This window comes from Lotus japonicus, chromosome 4 (assembly GCF_012489685.1).
Source record: "Lotus japonicus ecotype B-129 chromosome 4, LjGifu_v1.2".
Classification (NCBI taxonomy): Eukaryota; Viridiplantae; Streptophyta; class Magnoliopsida; order Fabales; family Fabaceae; genus Lotus; species Lotus japonicus.
The window spans coordinates 8,945,091-8,964,106 of NC_080044.1; the positions used below are offsets into that span (position 1 = coordinate 8,945,091).

Sequence of the window (19,016 nt, forward strand, 5' to 3'; positions counted from 1 at the left end):
ATAATAGATGTATTCCCCGTGCAACGCGCGGGTAAAAAACACTAGTATTAGGTGAGAATTAATCTGGGAGCGACACGTCACTAACTTGGCCTGTGAGAGCGACACGTCATCACAATAAAAACTCATAAAATTCGGAATTAATTAAAAATCCAAAAATTCAATAAAAATACCATAAAAAATAATTAATACTCTAAAAATAAATAATAATATAAATTGAGATAAAATACAGAAATAAACAACATAAATCATAATCAAATCTAAAATTTAAAAATGTACTAAATAAAAATAGATAAAAACTGTCAAAATCTAGCAAATCACAATAAAAACTCATAAAATCCGGAATTAATTAAAAATCCGAAAATTCAATAAAAATACCATAAAAATTAATTAATACTCTAAAAATAAATCAAAAATAAATTAAGATAAAATCAAGAAATAAAAAACCTAAATCCTAATAAAATCTAAAATTTAAAAATGTATTTTTTTATTAAGGAGTAATAAGGTAAGGAAAAATCAGGGCACATGTGGCAAGTGGGGCCAAGGAGAAAGAGCTTACATGTAAAATATTAGGTGAGAATTAATCTGGGAGCGACACATCACTAACTTGGCCTGTGAGAGCGACACGTCATGCTAGAAGTTATTCTTTTCTAATATATATTGATATTGATATTGATATTGATATTGATGGGAATGGAAGTAGTCATATATAAGTGACTAAGCCAATCCAGAACACACTTATTTAGCAAAACTTAAAAGGGACCTTAATTAGCTTAATTAATTTGATAATTTAGTAGCTAGTAAGAAGAAATTTTCATATGATCGATCACCAACACTCATAGAACTTGATATCAACACGAAGTCTGAAATAAACCTCGCCTTCAAAGGCATCAGTCATAATGGTAGCAATTCCCCTGTGCATGAAGAAATCTCCAGTGCCACCAGTAACAGAGATATCTCTGCTTTTCTGCAGAATCGGGTCAGCTCCAGCAAACGTGATTGATCCCTGATGCTCTGTGCTGTTAAGAACAAACGTGAATCCAAGCCAAGCAGTAAAAGTGTTCTTGGTGTCGTAAATGTAAAAACCTTGTGCTCTTCCAACGGGGTTAGAGTGAAATTTGTTGTCTAATGTGATGGGGTCATCGAACACTGCTATGTTTCCAAAGTGGAATTGAGGTGCCAATTTGGTCAAGTTAGCACCCTGTGGAGCTGCTACTATTGCTGATGTTGCATTGGCTGCGTTTTCTCCATTGTAAAGCACGTCATGAAAGTAGAGGACAAGGTTTTTGCATGGTGTATATGGTTTCGTTGGGGTGGCAGAACATAAAGCAAAGAACATGAAGAAAGCAAAGAGTGCAATTTTGGCACCCATTACTCTTGGACTTTGAAATCAATTGGGACTACTACCACTAACGCTGAGCTAGTGTCCTTTTTATAAGGAGTGAAAGTAAGATTGCAATTTGTTGAAAACAATTACTTGGATGAGAAGGAGAAAAGAACTAGTACATGTTAGAATAAATAAAAAATCTTGTAATATTTTGATCATATTTTAGGGCATCTTATAATATTTTGTTCTTATTTTAAAGTAATTAATTAGGGTAATTTATATTATTGTTTAGATTTATTTTTTATTTAAATTGGATTATAAGTATTAATTAATTTCTTTATTTACCAGGAATTAAGAATTAGCATACCAATTATAAGTATGAGAAAATATCAATTATTTAAGATTCTTTGAGTTTAAATGGGAGAAAACATTAATGGGTAGTTCATAGTTGTGTGGAGTACAGATTAGTACGTCCCTATATAATGACATCATGTCTTGTATCTAGGGGTGTTCATGGCTTGGTTTAGACCAGTTTTAGGTGAGTAATGATATATACACACCTCATTTTTTAAATACTTCATTTCCACCTCTTTTTATTTCTATCTCTCTCATCTTATCATCTATCACATCTCATATTTTCTCTCTCTTACTTTTTTTTTTCTTCCTATCTCTCTTATCATTCCACCTCTCCACCTCAAAAGAGAGGTGTGGATGAAACATATACCCAGTTTTAGGTGAGACTAGAAATCGATCCAATTAAAATTGATTGGTTCGATTTGGTTCAGTTGTCAGCAAAAGAATTTTCAAACCCAAACTGATGATAAACGATTTGGATCAGTTCGATTCATTAGTTTCACAACTTTTTTAAAGTAAATTATTATAAATTTAATTTTTAATCACAATTTGAGTAAATTTTTAAAAAATCATAAGTAAAAATGGTTACTATTTTTCATATATAAAAAATGTATTAAGTATTACTGTTATATTTGGATGGTTGAGAATTTTTTTTTATCCCCTTTGTCATATTTCCGAGCTTAGTATCCTTCCTATTAATTAATATTTGGATTTCCAAAAATAGAAGTACTTATCTTTTTTTCAAAAATGAAATATATATGTTGTAACAAAAAAAAATGTGTAACAAAAAAATGTGTAACAAAAAAAAAAGAGATATATATTAATACGAAATTGAGAAACATCCCCTCTCAATAATGAGTACAATGATTAAGAAAAAAAAAAGCTGGTAAAAATCCAACTACTACAGGGCAAACAACCAAAAAACCTCGTAAAGAATCCTACTAGCAAAGCCCAACCAAAAACCTCAAACACAAACCCCACAAGCACTCAAACTTGCTCTAACTCCCAACAAATTAAAAAACATCTGTATATGCTACCTTGGGTAGGTCTTCATTTACAATCGAAGAAAGACAACAGAATCAAACAATTCCTATCAACCGCATATAACCTACCAAAAGAAGAACCCGCCTGAAGCGTGCAAAACCAAAGACCTAACAACTAGAAACTAACAAAACGTCATAGAGCTAGGACCAAGAACCTAAAAAAAAACATAAGCAAAGGAAACAACTAAAAAATTAAAAAGTCAACATAAGTGTGAACACATAGCTCCTAAACGTAGACAAATGACATCAACTGAAGCCTCCAATACACGTTCAAATTCGTTGTCGCAGCCCACAATGGTACATCCCTATCTCAACCAGTTTTATTTTAGCTAAAAAAATATGCAACTGAATTAGCTTCCCCGTAAATGTGCACCACACATCAACAATCCACATTCTGAGTCAGAATATCAATCAAATACATATCCCACAGTAATTGTCAAGGCGTAAACGAGCAACCCACCCAACTGAAAAAGCTGAATCACTCTTAACAATAACAATAACATGCCTAACATGATATTTCTTACCAAAGTCCAATGCATGTCGAATAGCCTCCACCTCATAAGCCCACAACAACCCCATGGACTTTGAGAACAAGCCACGCACTTCACCACTACTATCCTGCAAAACCTATCCTATTCCACTAAGCCAAGGTGTTCCCAAACCACGCCCCTCTTCCTTCGTGGAACCCTCTTCAAGGACACATGCTCATAATTGAATGCAAACTCACTAGCACTCTATAACCAATTTCTTTAATTCATGAGTAGAATCTTTTCACAACTTTTTTTCTCTTTTTTTTTTTCAACCAAATATTTTCTCTGTAAATTTGAACAAAGCACAATGTGTTCAAGACTTGTAGTACTGACCTCAAACCCCCTCCCACGTGTGTTCGAACCATTAATAGCCGTTAAAAATTTGAATCCCTGCATTTAATCACGGCCCCACACATTCAATGACTAACATGCCCCTCGCAATTCAAATCCCGAAACCGCGATCTCATTCTCCTTCACACAATTTTGAATTCCTCATCAAATCTCAACCGTTCATCACAAATCCCCTTTCCATTTCAAACCGGAAAAAACCCCCAAAACCAAACCCTCACATCGAAACAGAGTTGTTAGTTGTGACTCTAACTTCAATGTTCAATCCATGTTTAACTTAACCATTCTACTTCAATCTCAAAATCCGTAGCAATTTCTACACTTCTCAAATTCGTCGATTCGGGATTTTGTTCTTCAATTCCTCCTTCAGGTACTGCAAATCGCACTTTGAATCATTTGGTTTTTGCTTTGTGCTGATCTTAATTTGTTTGTTTCTTCCTTCCTTCACTTGCTAGAATGCTGAGGGATTCGAAGTTCCCGCGCAGGAGGCACGAAGAACCGGAGAATGTGGACCCTTCGGATTCATCCGCAGCAGCTCAGAGATTTGTAGAAAGCTCTAGACCTCCGCTGAATATGATTCAAGAGCCGGATGTGAGTATCGGAAGCAGGATCGACCGGACTCCGACGAAGACTACCACTAAGAGGCCTGAGATTCGAACACCGGATAAGCATGCAGCCGGAGGAGGAGGAGGACAGTGGAAGCAGCGGTTTGGGTGGTCTAAGAATGAGGCTGTGTCGTTGAATGATGATAGGAGAGGATCTGGCTGTGTTGGTTATGCGGCGACTCCTCGTGTGAATAAGAGTAATTCCACGCAGAGCACTCCGACTAAGAGTGCGAGTAAGCCTCCTCCGAGCTCGAGTGCTCGAAGCAAGGCTGAGGGGAGCGCGGTCGGTGCTCGATTAGGGAACAACTATGCCGCGTTGTATAAAGGGTTTCCGAGTTCAGCTTGTGCTCCTCCCGCGGTTGTTAACACGGTTGAAGTGCCTCACTTCGATCTCAAAGAAGATTCTTCATTCTGGATTAATCACAATGTACAGGTCAGTGAATGAGTGAGCGAGTGAGAGAGATTACATGTCTGATTTGATTGTTGATATGATTGTTGTGAATGCCAAATTGATGTAATTTGTCAGAGAATTTGTTGCTTTATGATGCTTATTGTGATGTGGATTTGCTTTGTATGTAGGTTATTATTCGTGTTCGTCCTCTGAACAGCATGGAGCGGAGCACACGCGGCTATAGCAGATGCCTGAAGCAAGAAAGCTCTCAGAGCATTGCTTGGATTGGGCAACCGGAACAACGGTTCACCTTTGACCATGTTGCATGTGAAACAGTAGACCAGGTGTGTTAAACATTGAGAAGAAAAGTTTGATGTATGAATTTCTTTGGATGACGTTGTTGTTGAGTTCTATTTTCGATTTGTAGGAAATGATTTTCCGAATGGCTGGTCTTCCAATGGTGGAGAACTGCCTCTCAGGATACAATAGTTGTATGTTTGCATATGGGCAGGTACTATCCTGAACTAAGCCATTATTTCATGTTGAGATTATCTCATCATTTTTTTTCCGTTAAAATTGATACTCTTTCTTATAAGCAATGTAAGGCATTTGTTAACGTGTAGGTATACAGGTTTCCTTGCATAGGTTCTAATATAATAATGTCTATTGGCTATTACTATGATTCAAAATTTGTACTGTCTGTAATAGCACTTCTAATCCACGGTAGTGTTGGCGGCATACCCTTGAGATTTAGTGATGTTGGGTTAGTTAGGAGCTTCAGTTAACAATGGCTGCTTATATCACTAGCTGTGTGCAGTACTACGTAATGAGATGGGAGTATTTTTGTAATCAGAAGAATCTAAGATATCTGTTTTCTATTATCTTTATCAGCACTATACTATAGCTCTGTATGCATAAATTGAATTAATTTTCTCAAAGTGGTCATGTATACAATTCGCTGTTGTCTATTGAGATACTGTGTGCTCAGTGCTCGGACGTTGTGTGATATAATTAGACATGGACTGCAAGTGAGAGTGCTTTGATTATGATAGGTATCCACGTTTTTCATATTTTAAACTGCAAGATGAAGAAAGAACTGGTTAATTTTGCAGACAGGAAGTGGAAAAACACATACCATGCTCGGTGAAATAGAACATTTAGATGTGAAGCCCAGTCCTCATCGCGGAATGACTCCACGTATATTCGAGTTTCTGTTTGCCAGGATCCAAGCTGTAAATTCATCTTTTATTGCTTCTTCAGCTTTATGTATATAAGAAACCGATATTTGTGGTCAGTACAGACTAAATATCATTAATCCATATACCTGTTTTTATTTTATACTCTTGTCCTCTCCCCCAAAATTTACAGGAAGAGGAAAGTCGAAGAGATGAGAACTTAAAATACAACTGCAAGTGTTCCTTCTTGGAGATTTACAATGAACAAATTACGGACCTACTTGATCCATCATCCACCAATTTGCTTGTATGTGTAATCCTTCCCTCCTCAGATGAGTGTCATTGTGTCAAAGCTTTTTTAGTTATTTCTCATTGTTTGTTCTTCTTGATAGCTGCGAGAGGATGTCATGAAGGGTGTTTATGTTGAAAATCTATCAGAGTATGAAGTTCAAAGTGTGAGTGACATTTTAAGACTTCTAATTCAGGTACTACTCTTTGGGACTATATCTTGTTCATTTTGAGACATCACCAAACAAATTCCTCTCCTTTAAATGCATGACGACATAGATTTGCAACTGGTATGTACTTTCTTGCACTAAGCTGGAGTTTCTGACTTGTAGGGTTCTGCAAATAGAAAAGTTGCAGCAACAAACATGAATAGAGAAAGCAGTAGGTCCCACAGTGTTTTTACTTGTGTAATTGAAAGCACATGGGAAAAGGACTCTACAACTAATTACCGATTTGCGAGGTTAAACCTGGTTGATCTAGCTGGTTCAGAAAGGTATGGTATTAACTTCCTGATTGATTGAACCAAATGTAGCTTGGGATCTGTATGTGTATATGCTTACCAAATTATCATTTATAACAGACAGAAAACTTCTGGTGCTGAGGGAGAGCGATTAAAGGAAGCAGCTAACATCAATAAATCATTATCTACCTTGGGGTATGTACTATATAATACATAAAGATTTCAATTTATTTAGATAAAAAAAATTTGTATGCTTACTCATTATGTAACTAATATTCCCTAATCATGCTTGCAGTCATGTTATTATGATACTAGTAGATGTGGCAAATGGGAAGCAGAGGCATGTCCCTTACAGAGACTCTAGGCTCACGTTTCTTCTTCAGGTTGATTGTCTACTGGTTTCCTTTGACTTGTTCATTCTCAGGATTTTTTTTATTCATAAATTATTTTTGCATAAAATGTAGGATTCTCTTGGTGGAAACTCGAAAACAATGATTATTGCCAATGTCAGCCCTTCTATCTGGTTTGTTCATTTGTTCAGAACTAAGTTTCCCTCTTCGAAATTCTACACATTGCCATAAAAGTATGATGGAATGGACCTTTACTCTTTTCCTTTTGCAGCTGTTCTGCTGAAACATTGAATACACTTAAATTTGCTCAGAGAGCAAAACTAATTCTCAATAATGTGAGTGCCATTCTATGATCAGTCTGAATTATTTTTAAAGGAAATTTCATCAACCAATATCCCTTCGGTTCTTGTAGGCTGTGGTGAATGAAGATTCTTCTGGGGATGTAATGGCTTTACATCATCAAATTCGACTTTTGAAGGTAGTCCCAATTATTTCTTGCAGTTTAAGCTTCGTTTGTTAATAGTTTGTAACTTAACTCAATTTAAAATATATATGGGCAGGAGGAGCTTTCTTCGCTCAAACAACGTCAGAATGTCTCCAGGTCTTTGTCATTTTCTTTGGCATCTGTCAGAGATATGAAACAATCAGTAGAAGACTGTTGTTCAGAAGATGCACCAGAATTGTTTGAACAACCTGATGATAATATGCTTGATCATGAATCCCAGGGCATCAGAATGTCCCACAAACAGGTATATTTGGCTTGGCTTGTTACTGAAGGTCTAGTGAATTGATGGAATTAATTCTTGATGGTCGAACTGGTTGTTTCTATTATTTTTCTGCCTTGTTCTTCAAGATATAATGAATTGAAGGCATTCCCTTAGTTTTTCACCATGTGTTATATCAGTGGTGACCATCTTCCTACCCTAATACATTATACAGCCAATAGCCTAATTTGGATTTAGCAGCTAACAACAACTGTTGATAAATTTGCTACCAATAAGTTTCAAACTTTAACAGTGAATTGTTTTTTAAAATCTTTAGACCGCAAATTATCAATATCTTCCTTACATGTCTAACTTCCAGCTGGATTCAGAATCTGTAATTTATTGGAATGTCATCAAAGAAACAGTTGAGATTCCAATGTTGGCAATTTCCACTTAGTCAATTTTGTACTGTAAAAGTGTTCGAATAGTACATATTTTGGAAGATTATAAGCTCTATATTATATAAGAGAGAACCATCCCACGTAAAATGAAGAGTTTTGATTATGCTTTTGCATTCGGGAGAGTGGGCTTTGGCTGATTGCAAGGCTTATGACATGTCACAAAGTCTTGTGCATTGGCCTGATAGCTTCTGTGGCTAAACTAACATCTACAGCTAGTCTGCTATAAGCAAGTTATACCACTGTATGCATCTCGGTGAAGCTACAATATAGTTTTATTACGATAACTCCATTTGTTTTATATATTCAAAATCTTTTGTGCCCCAGTTAAAATCATTGGAGACAACTCTTGCTGGTGCTTTGAGAAGGGAGCAGAAGGCAGAATTTTCAATTAAGCAACTTGAAGCAGAAATTGAACAACTAAACCGTTTGGTATTTCTCTTACAAGTTCTCGCAGTTGTAGTTTTATATTTTGACTGTCTCATTTTTTATCCATAAATACATTGTTACTCAGGTTCGTCAACGAGAGGAGGATTCTATGAGTTGCAAAATGATGCTTAGGTTTCGTGAAGATAAAATTCGTAGACTGGAATCTCGACTTGCTGGATCTATTACTACAGACACATTTTTGCAGGAAGAAAATAAAGCACTTTCTGATGAGATTCAGATACTTCAGGGCAAAATTGATCAAAATCCTGAAGTTACCCGGTTTGCTTTGGAGAATATCAGGCTCCAAGACCAACTTAGAAGGTCATATATCTTCTTTTCTCAATAGAATGATTATGAAATGCCGTTTCTTTTTAGCAGTTCCTTACCATGACTATCACAGATATCAAGAATTCTATGAAGAAGGAGAGAGAGAGAATCTTCTGAATGAAGTATCTTCTCTAACGGAACAGGTACATGTCCTGGTAGAATCTTGTACAGAAATGTTTTCCTTAATAGATTCCTTGTTCTGAAGCTTCTGTGATTGGTAAACCTTTGTTCTGCAGTTGCTTCAATTTCACGGAAGAAACTCCGTACAGAGTAACTCCAGCTATGGCATTCAACCTCAGGTCATGCTATTTTCTTGATGCAGTTAATTGTTTCCATCCATTGAACATTTCTTTCCCTTTTTGCCTGTTCTCTGTTTCTCTTAGTTCTTGTGAACGTTTTACCTGAAAACAGAATGTATGCTTGAATTGTGTCTAAACTAGACCACACTAGGATATATTTGTATTAGTTATTTAGTATGGTACCAAGTATAGCCATTACCAGAATAGCAATCAACTCTACTAATTGATTGTTCATGTATAGGCTAAACTAATATTTCTAACAGTTTCTATTAATTACCATTGGTGCAGAATGCTCAATGCTGCTGGAAAGAAAATGATTCTGTTGATCTAGAGGTTTTATTCCTTCCTTTATAAATAATTTGATGTTTTCTTCTGTTCAAAATTCTGATGTGTGACCTCTTCTGTATATGGACTGCAGCTAAAAAATACTCTTGAGGAGTTACAAGAATGCAGGCGTAACTTAAGTTATTGCTTAGAGGAGAATGCAAAGCTCAGTAGGTATGAGTTTTATTCTCTTGTTCAAGTTCATTTTCTTGTATCTTAGTAGATTGAAGCTTTAGAATTTGGATGTAAAATCTAATATTTTTCATTTCATATTTATTTTAATACAGGGAACTAGACTCTCTTCACTCAATGTTAAGCAGCACAGATGCCACAAAGGTAGTCTTCTAATTCTGAAGTTACAGCAGCTCTTGGTCATGTTCATATATAAATCAGTGAGATATGGAGAATGTGAATGCTGTTTACACGGAAGACTAATTATGGTCTCAAACATGATTATTTATTGACCTCGACTCACGCAAGTGTGGAATATAAATATCTAGGCTAATAATATATTCTTACGCAATATATTTTTAATCTTCTACAAGTTATTTTTAACCGATATTCGGGAAAGTTGATACTAGCTTCTAGCTAAAAGGTATTAGTTGAAATCTATTAAAGCTAGCTGATTAATTAGAAGTATTTAGTAAAAGTAGCAGTTTTTTTTGAAACATAGTAAAAGTAGCAGTTGAACTGTTGAAAATTGGAAAATCACAGAAAATAGCATATTTATATGATTTTTCTTTTTTTATCTAGCAATGCTTTATTTACATGTCATTATCTAAATAATATTTATTTTAAAATAAATATTTATTATGTTAATTTGTTTTAAATTGCTTATCATCTTAAAAATTATGATATTAATTTTTTAATTTTATTCTGATTTTTAATAATTTTATTAAATGAAATGAGATAATATAATATAATTGAAGTTCGACTATTATTTAATTAAATAAAGTTATATTTCATTAAAATTAATAAAGTAGTTGTATTTAATTTTTGTGTGAATATTTCAATAATCATTATTTCAAAACGAAGGAGTCTTGGAGGGGGGGGGGAGGGTTATAAAATAAGAAGAGTAAGAAGGAATCACCTCTATTTTTGCCAATAAGCTCATGAGCTAGTGGAATAACACACTATAGGCATGGTAATTCAGTCCTATGTGAAATAATGTATAGTATGATTATTATTTTCAGGTTTCTATAAAAGGATCAATGGATGAACCTCAAACAATTCCACCAAAGATGGGAGTGTGCCATGAACCTCAATTGTTAAAACACACAGATGATATCTTGAATTTGCACCTGGAATTAGATATATTAAAGATCATTCTGACAGAAGAGAGGACTCTGCGTGGCATATTGGAGGAGCAAACAACATGCTTAAATCAGGAGCTTCTAATTGCAAAAGATAAGCTTTTGTTGACGAGCAAACAAATAGAAGATGCAAATGACGAACTGAAAGAGTCAAAATCTGTTATTGAAGCCCTTGAATCACAACAAATTTTATCAATCAAAGAGATAGAAGAGATGAGGAACAAGAATAGCCATTATCTGGAGCTTATGACAAAACAAGAGCGTGAAATAATGGCCTTGAATAATCAAATTGCATTTAAAGAGTTAAGAGACAATTCTCCTTCAAGTCATTCAGAGATTGAAAATAAGTCCCTTTTACAGGTAAAACTCATAAGGATGCATGACTCTCTGGAAAAAGCTAAGCAAATGAACATGTTGTACCAAAGTGATCGTGCATTCCAGATATCTAATGAGGAAGAGATGGATAATGTCCGCCGGCAGGCTGAGGCTGAAACTGCTGAGGTGATTGTCTGTATGCAGGAAGAACTTGCCCAGCTCCAGGTTCAGGTAAATGATAGTCATGTGAAGGAAATGGAAATGAAAGAGAGTATACTTCGTTTGGAAACTGAATTGAATGAGATACAAGAAAAATTGCTTACTACTGTTGATGATAACCAAAGTTTAAGTGAACAGCTTGGGCAGAGAGATACAGAACTCAGATCACTGGCAGAAGAATGGGAACTATTAACCTCTGAGATTGAAGAGATTCTTGCTGGTGGATGTGAGGCACTTGTTGATGCCTTTGATGAACTTGGCCATATAAGTAATTCATTTCCACATAAAAGGATCTGGATTTCTGAACAAGTTGGTATGGTGGTTAGAAAAATATCTGAAAAGGAATTATTAATTGATGAACTCAGAAGATGTTTGGAAGATGCAAGCAGTAAAAGAAGTGATATGGAGTGTATGCTGAAGTCCTTACGAAGTGCAGCACTGGTGATTACTGAAGTCCACCAGAAGGAGTGTACAGAAAAAGAGAAAGTAATTCTCCTGTTGACATCACAGCTGAGTGAAAAAACATCTACTGTGACCCAGCTGAAGGAGGAGTTGATAATGGCTGGAAGTCGTGTAAGAAAAGCATCTAGCTGTGCAACGGCTGCTTTTGTAGTTGTGAATCGATTGTCAGAAGTAAATCTTGGTTACCTTGATGATATAAAGTGCAAGGATATTCTGCTCAGTGAACTAGCAGCGACTAATGATAGGAAGGATGCTCTTCTAGCTGATCAATCCACTTCACTTGTACAAGCAGAGAGACAGATAGCAGAATTGCAGGAAAAACATAACAAATTATGGCAGAAGCTGTCTGAGGAGCAAGAGCATTCTTGTGCTTTGGAAAAAGAGCTTGAAGATATTGAAAAAAACACCATTTCGAAGACAAGGGAGCAACTAGTGACATTACGAGATGGTGTCTCTTCGATTAGGTCATGCATGGCCTCCTTTACAGACCGTTCTGAAAGTCTTGATGATAGAAATTCAAGGACGTCATACTATGATGATAATGGTGAACCAAGGGTAAGCTAATGCTGTTTCTCATAGATTGCTGTAGCTAATGTAACATTTATTTCATTCATGGCTGTGGTCTGTGACTGGCTTTTACTTAGCATTTTTTTTGGCCTTGTTGCAGACAAGTTCTGAAATTCATCAAAATAATGATTCAGATCCACTTTCTGTTGAAGAGTCTATAGTTGACACTGCTGACTTACCCTCTAAATTGGCTGAAACTGGATATGATAAGAAAGATCAGAAATCTAGAAGAGTTTGTAAGGATGCACATGAAAGAGATCTCACCATCATACTTTTAAGAAAAGAAATAGAATGTGCACTTGAAAGCTTAAAAGAAGTGCAAGATGAGATGGCCAGATTGCATGAAGAGAAAAAGGAGATGTCAATGTGTGAAAAGCAGAGTCGGCAAAGCATGGAGTGCCTCACAGCTCAAATACTTGCCCTGCTGTCGGCTTTGAGACACTTTGAACAGCAATCTGAAGTCAAGATTGATGTACTCTGTAGCAAACTTAGAAACATGGAGAAACCCCTGAAAGAAGCCGTTTCCCAGTGGTATCACACGAAAGAGGTTATCCTTTTATGAATTAAATATAGTATCCAGTGTTAAACGTTTTTTGTTGCTCTGAATGGAAAATTCCTGTTTGCTTTATATCATTCTTAGTGTTAATCTTGTGATATATACTTGTCCTCTTTCGTTACTGATAGACAGTTTAGGTTAAATGAAAAATGCTAAATTCAACGACTTCTTAGACATTCTATGCTCTTTTCTTTGCAGTTACATGAACTTGAAGTTGGTGAGGTAAGGGTCATTCAAGCTCAGAAAGCTGTAGAGGCGTCTAGTATTCTTGCTAAATTTGTAGAAGCCCAAGATACAAAGAAAGAAGCAGATATGATGATCAATGAATTAGTGATAGCTAATGAGTCAATGAAGATTGATATTGAAAGATTGAAAGAAAGTGAAGTCACATTACTAAATGAGAAGAGTACATTAGTCAGCAAGGTTGAGAGCTTACAAACTGTTGTTGATTTGAAGCATCAGGAAATAGAGGATCTTGTTGAATCAAATCTTGCAGAAACAAGGGATCTAGCAGTGATGCTGGACGATGTCATTAAAGAGGTCCAGCTTACGATGAAAGAAAATTTGATGTCATTAGCTCCTGATTTAGATTGTTTCAAGTCTCAATTTTTATATTCTACCAAGTTAATACAGCCATGGCTTGAAAAGATCTGGTCTGAGATAGTTTTTAAAGATTGTGCTATGTCTGTGCTTCATCTCTGTCACATGGGTATTCTACTGGAAACAGTAACAGGGATGCATGCTGAAAATGGTTTGCTTTCTCATGGTTTGTGCGAATCAAACTCTGTCATAAGTGAGTTGAAGGAACACAATTTTAGGACGAGACAAGAGCTAGATATGTGCAGAATCTTGAAAGGGAAACTGCTGGCTGACATCAAGAACAGTTTTGATCGCATCACCAGCAAAGAAGTGGAAGCTGGAGAGATCACTATGAAGCTGAACACTTTTGCTAAAAACATATCTGACCTACAGCTTCAGGAGGAGATGATGTTGCAAAGGTCTAATGAAATGGGATCCCAACTTGCTATCTTGATGAGGGAATTGGATCTGAGTAATTCAGATGTTGTGACATCCCTTCTAGATCAAGAGAATCTACTCAAACAGAAAGTAGAAGCTACTGAGTCTCAAGCTGAATTTTTTATGGCAGATTGGTATGCCAAAGACTTTGAGTTACTCATTCATTCTTCCAAAATAAAAGATATGGAAAGTCAAATGGCTGATATGGAGGAGCATTTTGTCAAGTGTGCTATATTAATTGAGCAATTGAAGAAAGAAACAATCATTTTCCAGGTAGATGCTGAGTTAGCAAGACAAATTTTGGTGGACAAGGAAGTGGAAGTTTCCCTTCTAAGAAGAGAAGTTCAGCAGGCAAAATTGGAGAGGCAAGACCTGTCAAAGGAATTGAAGGAGAACGTCTTAAGGATTACTGAAATGGGTGAAGTAAACAAGAAACTTGAACAAAATGTTGAGTTTTTAAAGGATGTTACTTATTCTAATGATGCATTGAAGGGTGAACTTGTTGAGGCTAAGGAGGCAAAGAAATGGCTGCTCGATAAGGTTCTAGATCTTGAAGCTGAATATGATAAAGTAATTGGTGCTCTTATAGAAAAGGATGTTGCTTTTGAATTTTCTTCCCATCAGATTTCTTATCTTGAGCATCAAAACACAGTTTTAAAGGATGTTACTTATTCTAATGATGCATTGAAGGGTGAACTTGTTGAGGCGAAGGAGGCAAAGAAAAGACTGCTCGATAATATTCTAGATCTTGAAGCCGATTATGATAAAGTAATTGGTTCTGTTATAGAGAGGGATGTTGCTTTTGAATTTACTTCCCATCAGATTTCTTATCTTGAGCATCAAAACACAGTGTTAAAGGATGTTACTTATTCTAATGATGCATTGAAGGGTGAACTTGTTGAGGCGAAGGAGGCAAAGAAAAGACTGCTCGATAATATTCTAGATCTTGAAGCTGATTATGATAAAGTAATTGGTTCTGTTATAGAGAGGGATGTTGCTTTTGAATTTACTTCCCATCAGATTTCTTATCTTGAGCATCAAAACAAAGTGTTAAATAATGCAAACAACACATTGGAAAGTTCATCTCTCAGACTTAAGGAAGAGCTGAACCTAAAAGAGTCAGATTTAGCTCGAATGCAGAGCTTACTGCAGCTTGAGTTATCGAGAAAGGACGAAGTAATAAAAGGATTACTGTATGATTTGAGCTTGCTACAGGAAACTGCATCTAACAGTAAAGACCAAAAAGATGAAATTGAGGAGTTGGTGGCTACAATGGAAGCATTAGAATCAGAGCTTGATGTTAAAACTGGTGAGCTTGCTGATGTTGTTGCGAGTTGTCAATTACTTGAAGCTCAGTTGCAGGATAAATCAAACATAATTACAGCTCTTGAGTTGGATCTCTCACAGGAACGTGAGGTTCTTAAGTTGGAAGTCAGTAAAAATCAAAAGCTTAGAAATGATATTGAAGATGCTTTGGCAGCAAGAAAACTGGCTGACGATGAGCTAAAAGAGAGAATGAAGATAACAGAGAGTTTAGAAGATGAAATATCAGAAATGAGCAGTGTTCTTAGCCAAATGAATGATTCAATTGAAAACCTGAGTAGTGATGTGGATGAACTCGCTAATGAGAGGGATCAACTTCAGGCTCAGATAATTTGTCTCAAAGAAAGGCTTGAAAAAGCTGAAGCACAAGTTGAAGCTAATGAAGAAATTGCACAAGAAGCCCAGAAGGTAATGCTTTATTTGATTTAATGAGGCGGCATGTTTTCATCCATGACATTAGTAGATGAAGAACTCTTTTCTGTAGTATCATGTCTTATGGAGTATAATGGAACATATCTTAGTTGAGAATGAGAATTCCATGTAGTACAATTATGATGATAATAACCTGACAATGTTTGTGATCTAGCTAAATGACTGTTTTCTACTTTGTTTGTGACTGAAATTTGTTACAATAATTACAGATGGCTGAAACAAGAAAAATTTATGCTGAAGACAAGGAAGCAGAGGTGAAACTACTAGAAAGATCTGTTGAGGAATTGGAAAGTACTGTAAATGTTCTTGAAAACAAAGTGAGTTGTCATTTTTTGGGTAATATTTGACAGGAAACTTGTTTACTTTCTTACACATTTCACCTTGTATTTTGGTCAGGTTGACATCATTAAAGGAGAAGCAGAACGACAACGGCTGCAAAGAGAAGATCTAGAATTGGAGCTACATGCCTTAAAAGATCAGATGCAAAATGTGAGGAATACTGATGATGACATAAAAAGGTTTAGTCCCTTCATTCCAACTATATGCCTTTTTTGTGTATATGTGGCAGTATCTATATGATAAGAATCTGCGAATCTGGCATGCTAATCTTTAAACAAAAAGTAATCTTCTGTTTCTATTTCAATTCCTCTAGATTTTTGGATGAAAAAGAGAAAAGACTTGAGGAAGCCCGGAGTAACATACAGGTTCTTCAGAGGGATTTAGCAGGAAAGGATGCAGAGGTTGGTTACTTGGTATTTTAGTACATGACTGATTATCTCTTATTGATTGAAGTTCACAGATAAATTACCATTTCCTTTTTTTGGCTGGTCCCGTGACAGATAGCACAAATGAAAGCTCATATTTCAGAGATAAATTTGCATGCTGAAGCACAGGCACAGGAGTACAAGCAGAAAGTAAGACTTTAGTAATTGTATTGAATATAATGTTCTTGGATGTCATATTAGTAATAAACTTATAATATATAGAGATACCAATTATGTAAATAGTAGACTTATTTTAAAATTTAAATCAGGCTATTTATAGTTTTATAATATTAAATGTATCCTTATTTTAAAATTTAAATCAGTTCCAAGCATTGGAAGCCATGGCTGAGCAAGTCAAATCTGAGGGGATTTCTACCCATTCCACCAATGCTTTGTCAAGCAAGTCTGAGAAGAATGGCACCAAGTCACGTGGTTCTGGTTCTCCTTTCAAATGTATTGGGTTGGGCTTGGCACAACAGATAAAACATGAGAAGGTTGAGGAGCTATCTGCTTCAAGAATGCGTATTGAAGAACTAGAATCCCGGGCAGCATGTCAACAGAAAGAGGTAGGCATTTCTCTTCAACTGCATATTTCACATGTTAACTGCATATTTAGTATGTTTCCTCTTTTTCCTTGTCCAGATATTTTCATTGAAAGCCAGATTGGCAGCTGCTGACAGCATGACCCATGATGTAATTAGAGATTTACTTGGTGTAAAGCTGGATATGTCCACTTATGTGGTAAATTCATCTACTCCAAGCGATTTTCATGGCATATTTCTGTTATTATATTTCATGTTCATGATACATAGAGGAAATTCAAATAGTTGTCATATAATCACCATTTTTTTGTACAAATATTTGAAAACATAAAACAAAGTGAACAGAAAGAGATTATTTGTAATTATTAGTGATATGTGAAATGAAAGAAAAGTTTTCTCAAACCGTTGTATTTCTATTTGACCGATGAAGCTCTGCTATAACTTTCTTTTGTTAATGTAGTCACTATTGGATAATCAACAAGTGGAGAAGATTACAGAAAAAGCTCAATTTCTTACTCTTGAGCCTCAAGAGAAGGTAGTGTAAACTTTGAATAATATTACACTGTTACCATGCTGAAACATAGTTAAACTGATTTGCTTGATGCATTCAGGAAAAGGAGCTTATTAAACTAAAGAAGCAGCTGAATGAGTTTATTGAAGAGAGGAAAGGGTAAATAAATTTAAGATTTTTGCCAACCGAATCCCAGATGTCAAAAGAGCTTTTCTTTCTTACATACATAACCCTTATGATTCTCAAACTACTTGCCAGATGGCTGCAAGAAATGGATAGAAAACAAGCCGAATTAGTAGCTGCACAAATTGCACTGGAAAACCTTCGGCAGAGACACCAGCTGCTAAAAACTGAAAATGAAATGTTGAAGGTAGATGATTAAAATATTTTTTCCCTTTTTGGGTACAAATTCCCGATTCTAATTAGTGAACCTTGCTGCCTTCATTGCAGATGGAAAATGTAAGTAAAAAGAATAAAGTAATTGAACTGGAGGAAGAAATGAAGAAGCTGTCAGGTCAGCAAAACCTTCAGCAACGTATTCATCATCATGCCAAAATTAAGGTGAGGAACAATATACCGTTTGAGAAAGTATTTTATAGTGATAAAAAATCCAGTATCCTATGTATCTTCAATTTCTATAATTCCATTTCCTTTAATTATCATGGAATAATGCCACAGGAAGAAAATAACATGTTAAAGACACAGAACGAAGAACTCAGTGCAAAGTTACGGAGGGCAAATATCTTCCGTTCTCGTGTCAAAGAAGACCTTAATCGTCTTCGTGCTTCTGCTGGGGACAAACCATGTATTGATTTTGATGAGGAGCAACGTCTGAGGATAAAAGTGAAGGTAATGGAAATATGTAAAGTATTGAGCTGAGTCGATATTTGAGTAAACATAATGGAAATTTTAATATTTGAGTGAATAATGCCGCAGGAGATCGAGGAAGAGAAAGTACAATTAGCACAGCAATTATTGAAATTGTCTACCAATGTTCTAAAGGTTAGCAACAATGATGACGTGTGGCTCTTGTTCTGCCCCTAACCTTTTCCAGTGCAATATGCTAACCCTCAGTTATGCTCTTTTTATGTTCAGGCTGCTGGAATAGCAAAACCACTTTCGGATGTGAATCCTTCTATTGCTGAGGAGGCCCTAGAGGAGCTAAAGAATAGGATAACTTCTCTTGAAATGGAACAACAAGATTTGAAGTTTAAGGTATGTGTGCAGTGAATTCGAATACAAAGCTTTCTGCATGAAATTTTAAAGAGCTAACAGAAAAGGATGTTTTACTTGTACGCAGAATAAAATTATAAGTGAAAGGGTTCGATTATCAGAGCTCATGCCACAAGTTTCTCCTTTGAACTCAAGACCTGAGGAGAATCCTTTAACTCCAACAAGGGCATCCCAAGCTCCATTCCTTTCAAATTTTGATCGATAGTGAAGTGTTTTAATTAGTGCCTAATGTTGTATTTACCCCATTCATGGCAATTTTTTGGGGGTCAACATGGCTTATTTTTTTATTAACCTGTAAATAACATGTATGTACTGTGTATAGCTCAATGAGAAATTATTGTTATTATTATTAA

The 19,016-nt window shown here is 35.7% G+C and overlaps 2 protein-coding genes across 2 annotated transcripts; one reads left to right on the top strand and one right to left on the bottom strand.

Moving 5' to 3' along the window:
• Nucleotides 1-627: 627 nt before the first annotated feature.
• On the bottom strand, nucleotides 628-1,395 carry LOC130713818 (disease resistance response protein 206-like). Its single transcript, XM_057563628.1, has one exon. The coding sequence runs from the start codon at nucleotides 1,367-1,369 to the stop codon at nucleotides 824-826; it is 546 nt and encodes a 181-aa protein (XP_057419611.1). The 5' UTR covers nucleotides 1,370-1,395; the 3' UTR covers nucleotides 628-823.
• A 2,306-nt stretch (nucleotides 1,396-3,701) lies between these two features.
• LOC130710234 (kinesin-like protein KIN-12D) lies at nucleotides 3,702-19,016 on the top strand. Its single transcript, XM_057559427.1, has 38 exons — nucleotides 3,702-3,969; nucleotides 4,055-4,637; nucleotides 4,784-4,939; nucleotides 5,023-5,106; nucleotides 5,708-5,827; nucleotides 5,964-6,077; nucleotides 6,163-6,255; nucleotides 6,391-6,551; nucleotides 6,639-6,713; nucleotides 6,814-6,901; nucleotides 6,983-7,041; nucleotides 7,140-7,203; nucleotides 7,281-7,346; nucleotides 7,429-7,617; nucleotides 8,358-8,462; nucleotides 8,545-8,780; nucleotides 8,860-8,929; nucleotides 9,023-9,085; nucleotides 9,374-9,418; nucleotides 9,504-9,583; nucleotides 9,697-9,745; nucleotides 10,603-12,273; nucleotides 12,386-12,832; nucleotides 13,040-15,589; nucleotides 15,823-15,930; nucleotides 16,010-16,131; nucleotides 16,266-16,353; nucleotides 16,453-16,527; nucleotides 16,701-16,943; nucleotides 17,020-17,118; nucleotides 17,380-17,454; nucleotides 17,531-17,589; nucleotides 17,689-17,800; nucleotides 17,881-17,991; nucleotides 18,109-18,279; nucleotides 18,367-18,432; nucleotides 18,526-18,645; nucleotides 18,731-19,016. The coding sequence occupies exons 2-38, from the start codon at nucleotides 4,056-4,058 to the stop codon at nucleotides 18,866-18,868; spliced, it is 8,754 nt and encodes a 2,917-aa protein (XP_057415410.1). The 5' UTR covers nucleotides 3,702-3,969; nucleotide 4,055; the 3' UTR covers nucleotides 18,869-19,016.

Coding starts and splice junctions, on each gene's coding strand:
- LOC130713818 (XM_057563628.1), bottom strand. CDS start 1,369: ATGGGTGCCAAAATTGCACTCTTTGCTTTCTTCATGTTCTTTGCTTTA.
- LOC130710234 (XM_057559427.1), top strand. CDS start 4,056: ATGCTGAGGGATTCGAAGTTCCCGCGCAGGAGGCACGAAGAACCGGAG. Junction 6,078..6,162: donor CATCATCCACCAATTTGCTT/GTATGTGTAATC, acceptor TCTTCTTGATAG/CTGCGAGAGGATGTCATGAA. Junction 18,280..18,366: donor GTCTGAGGATAAAAGTGAAG/GTAATGGAAATA, acceptor ATAATGCCGCAG/GAGATCGAGGAAGAGAAAGT.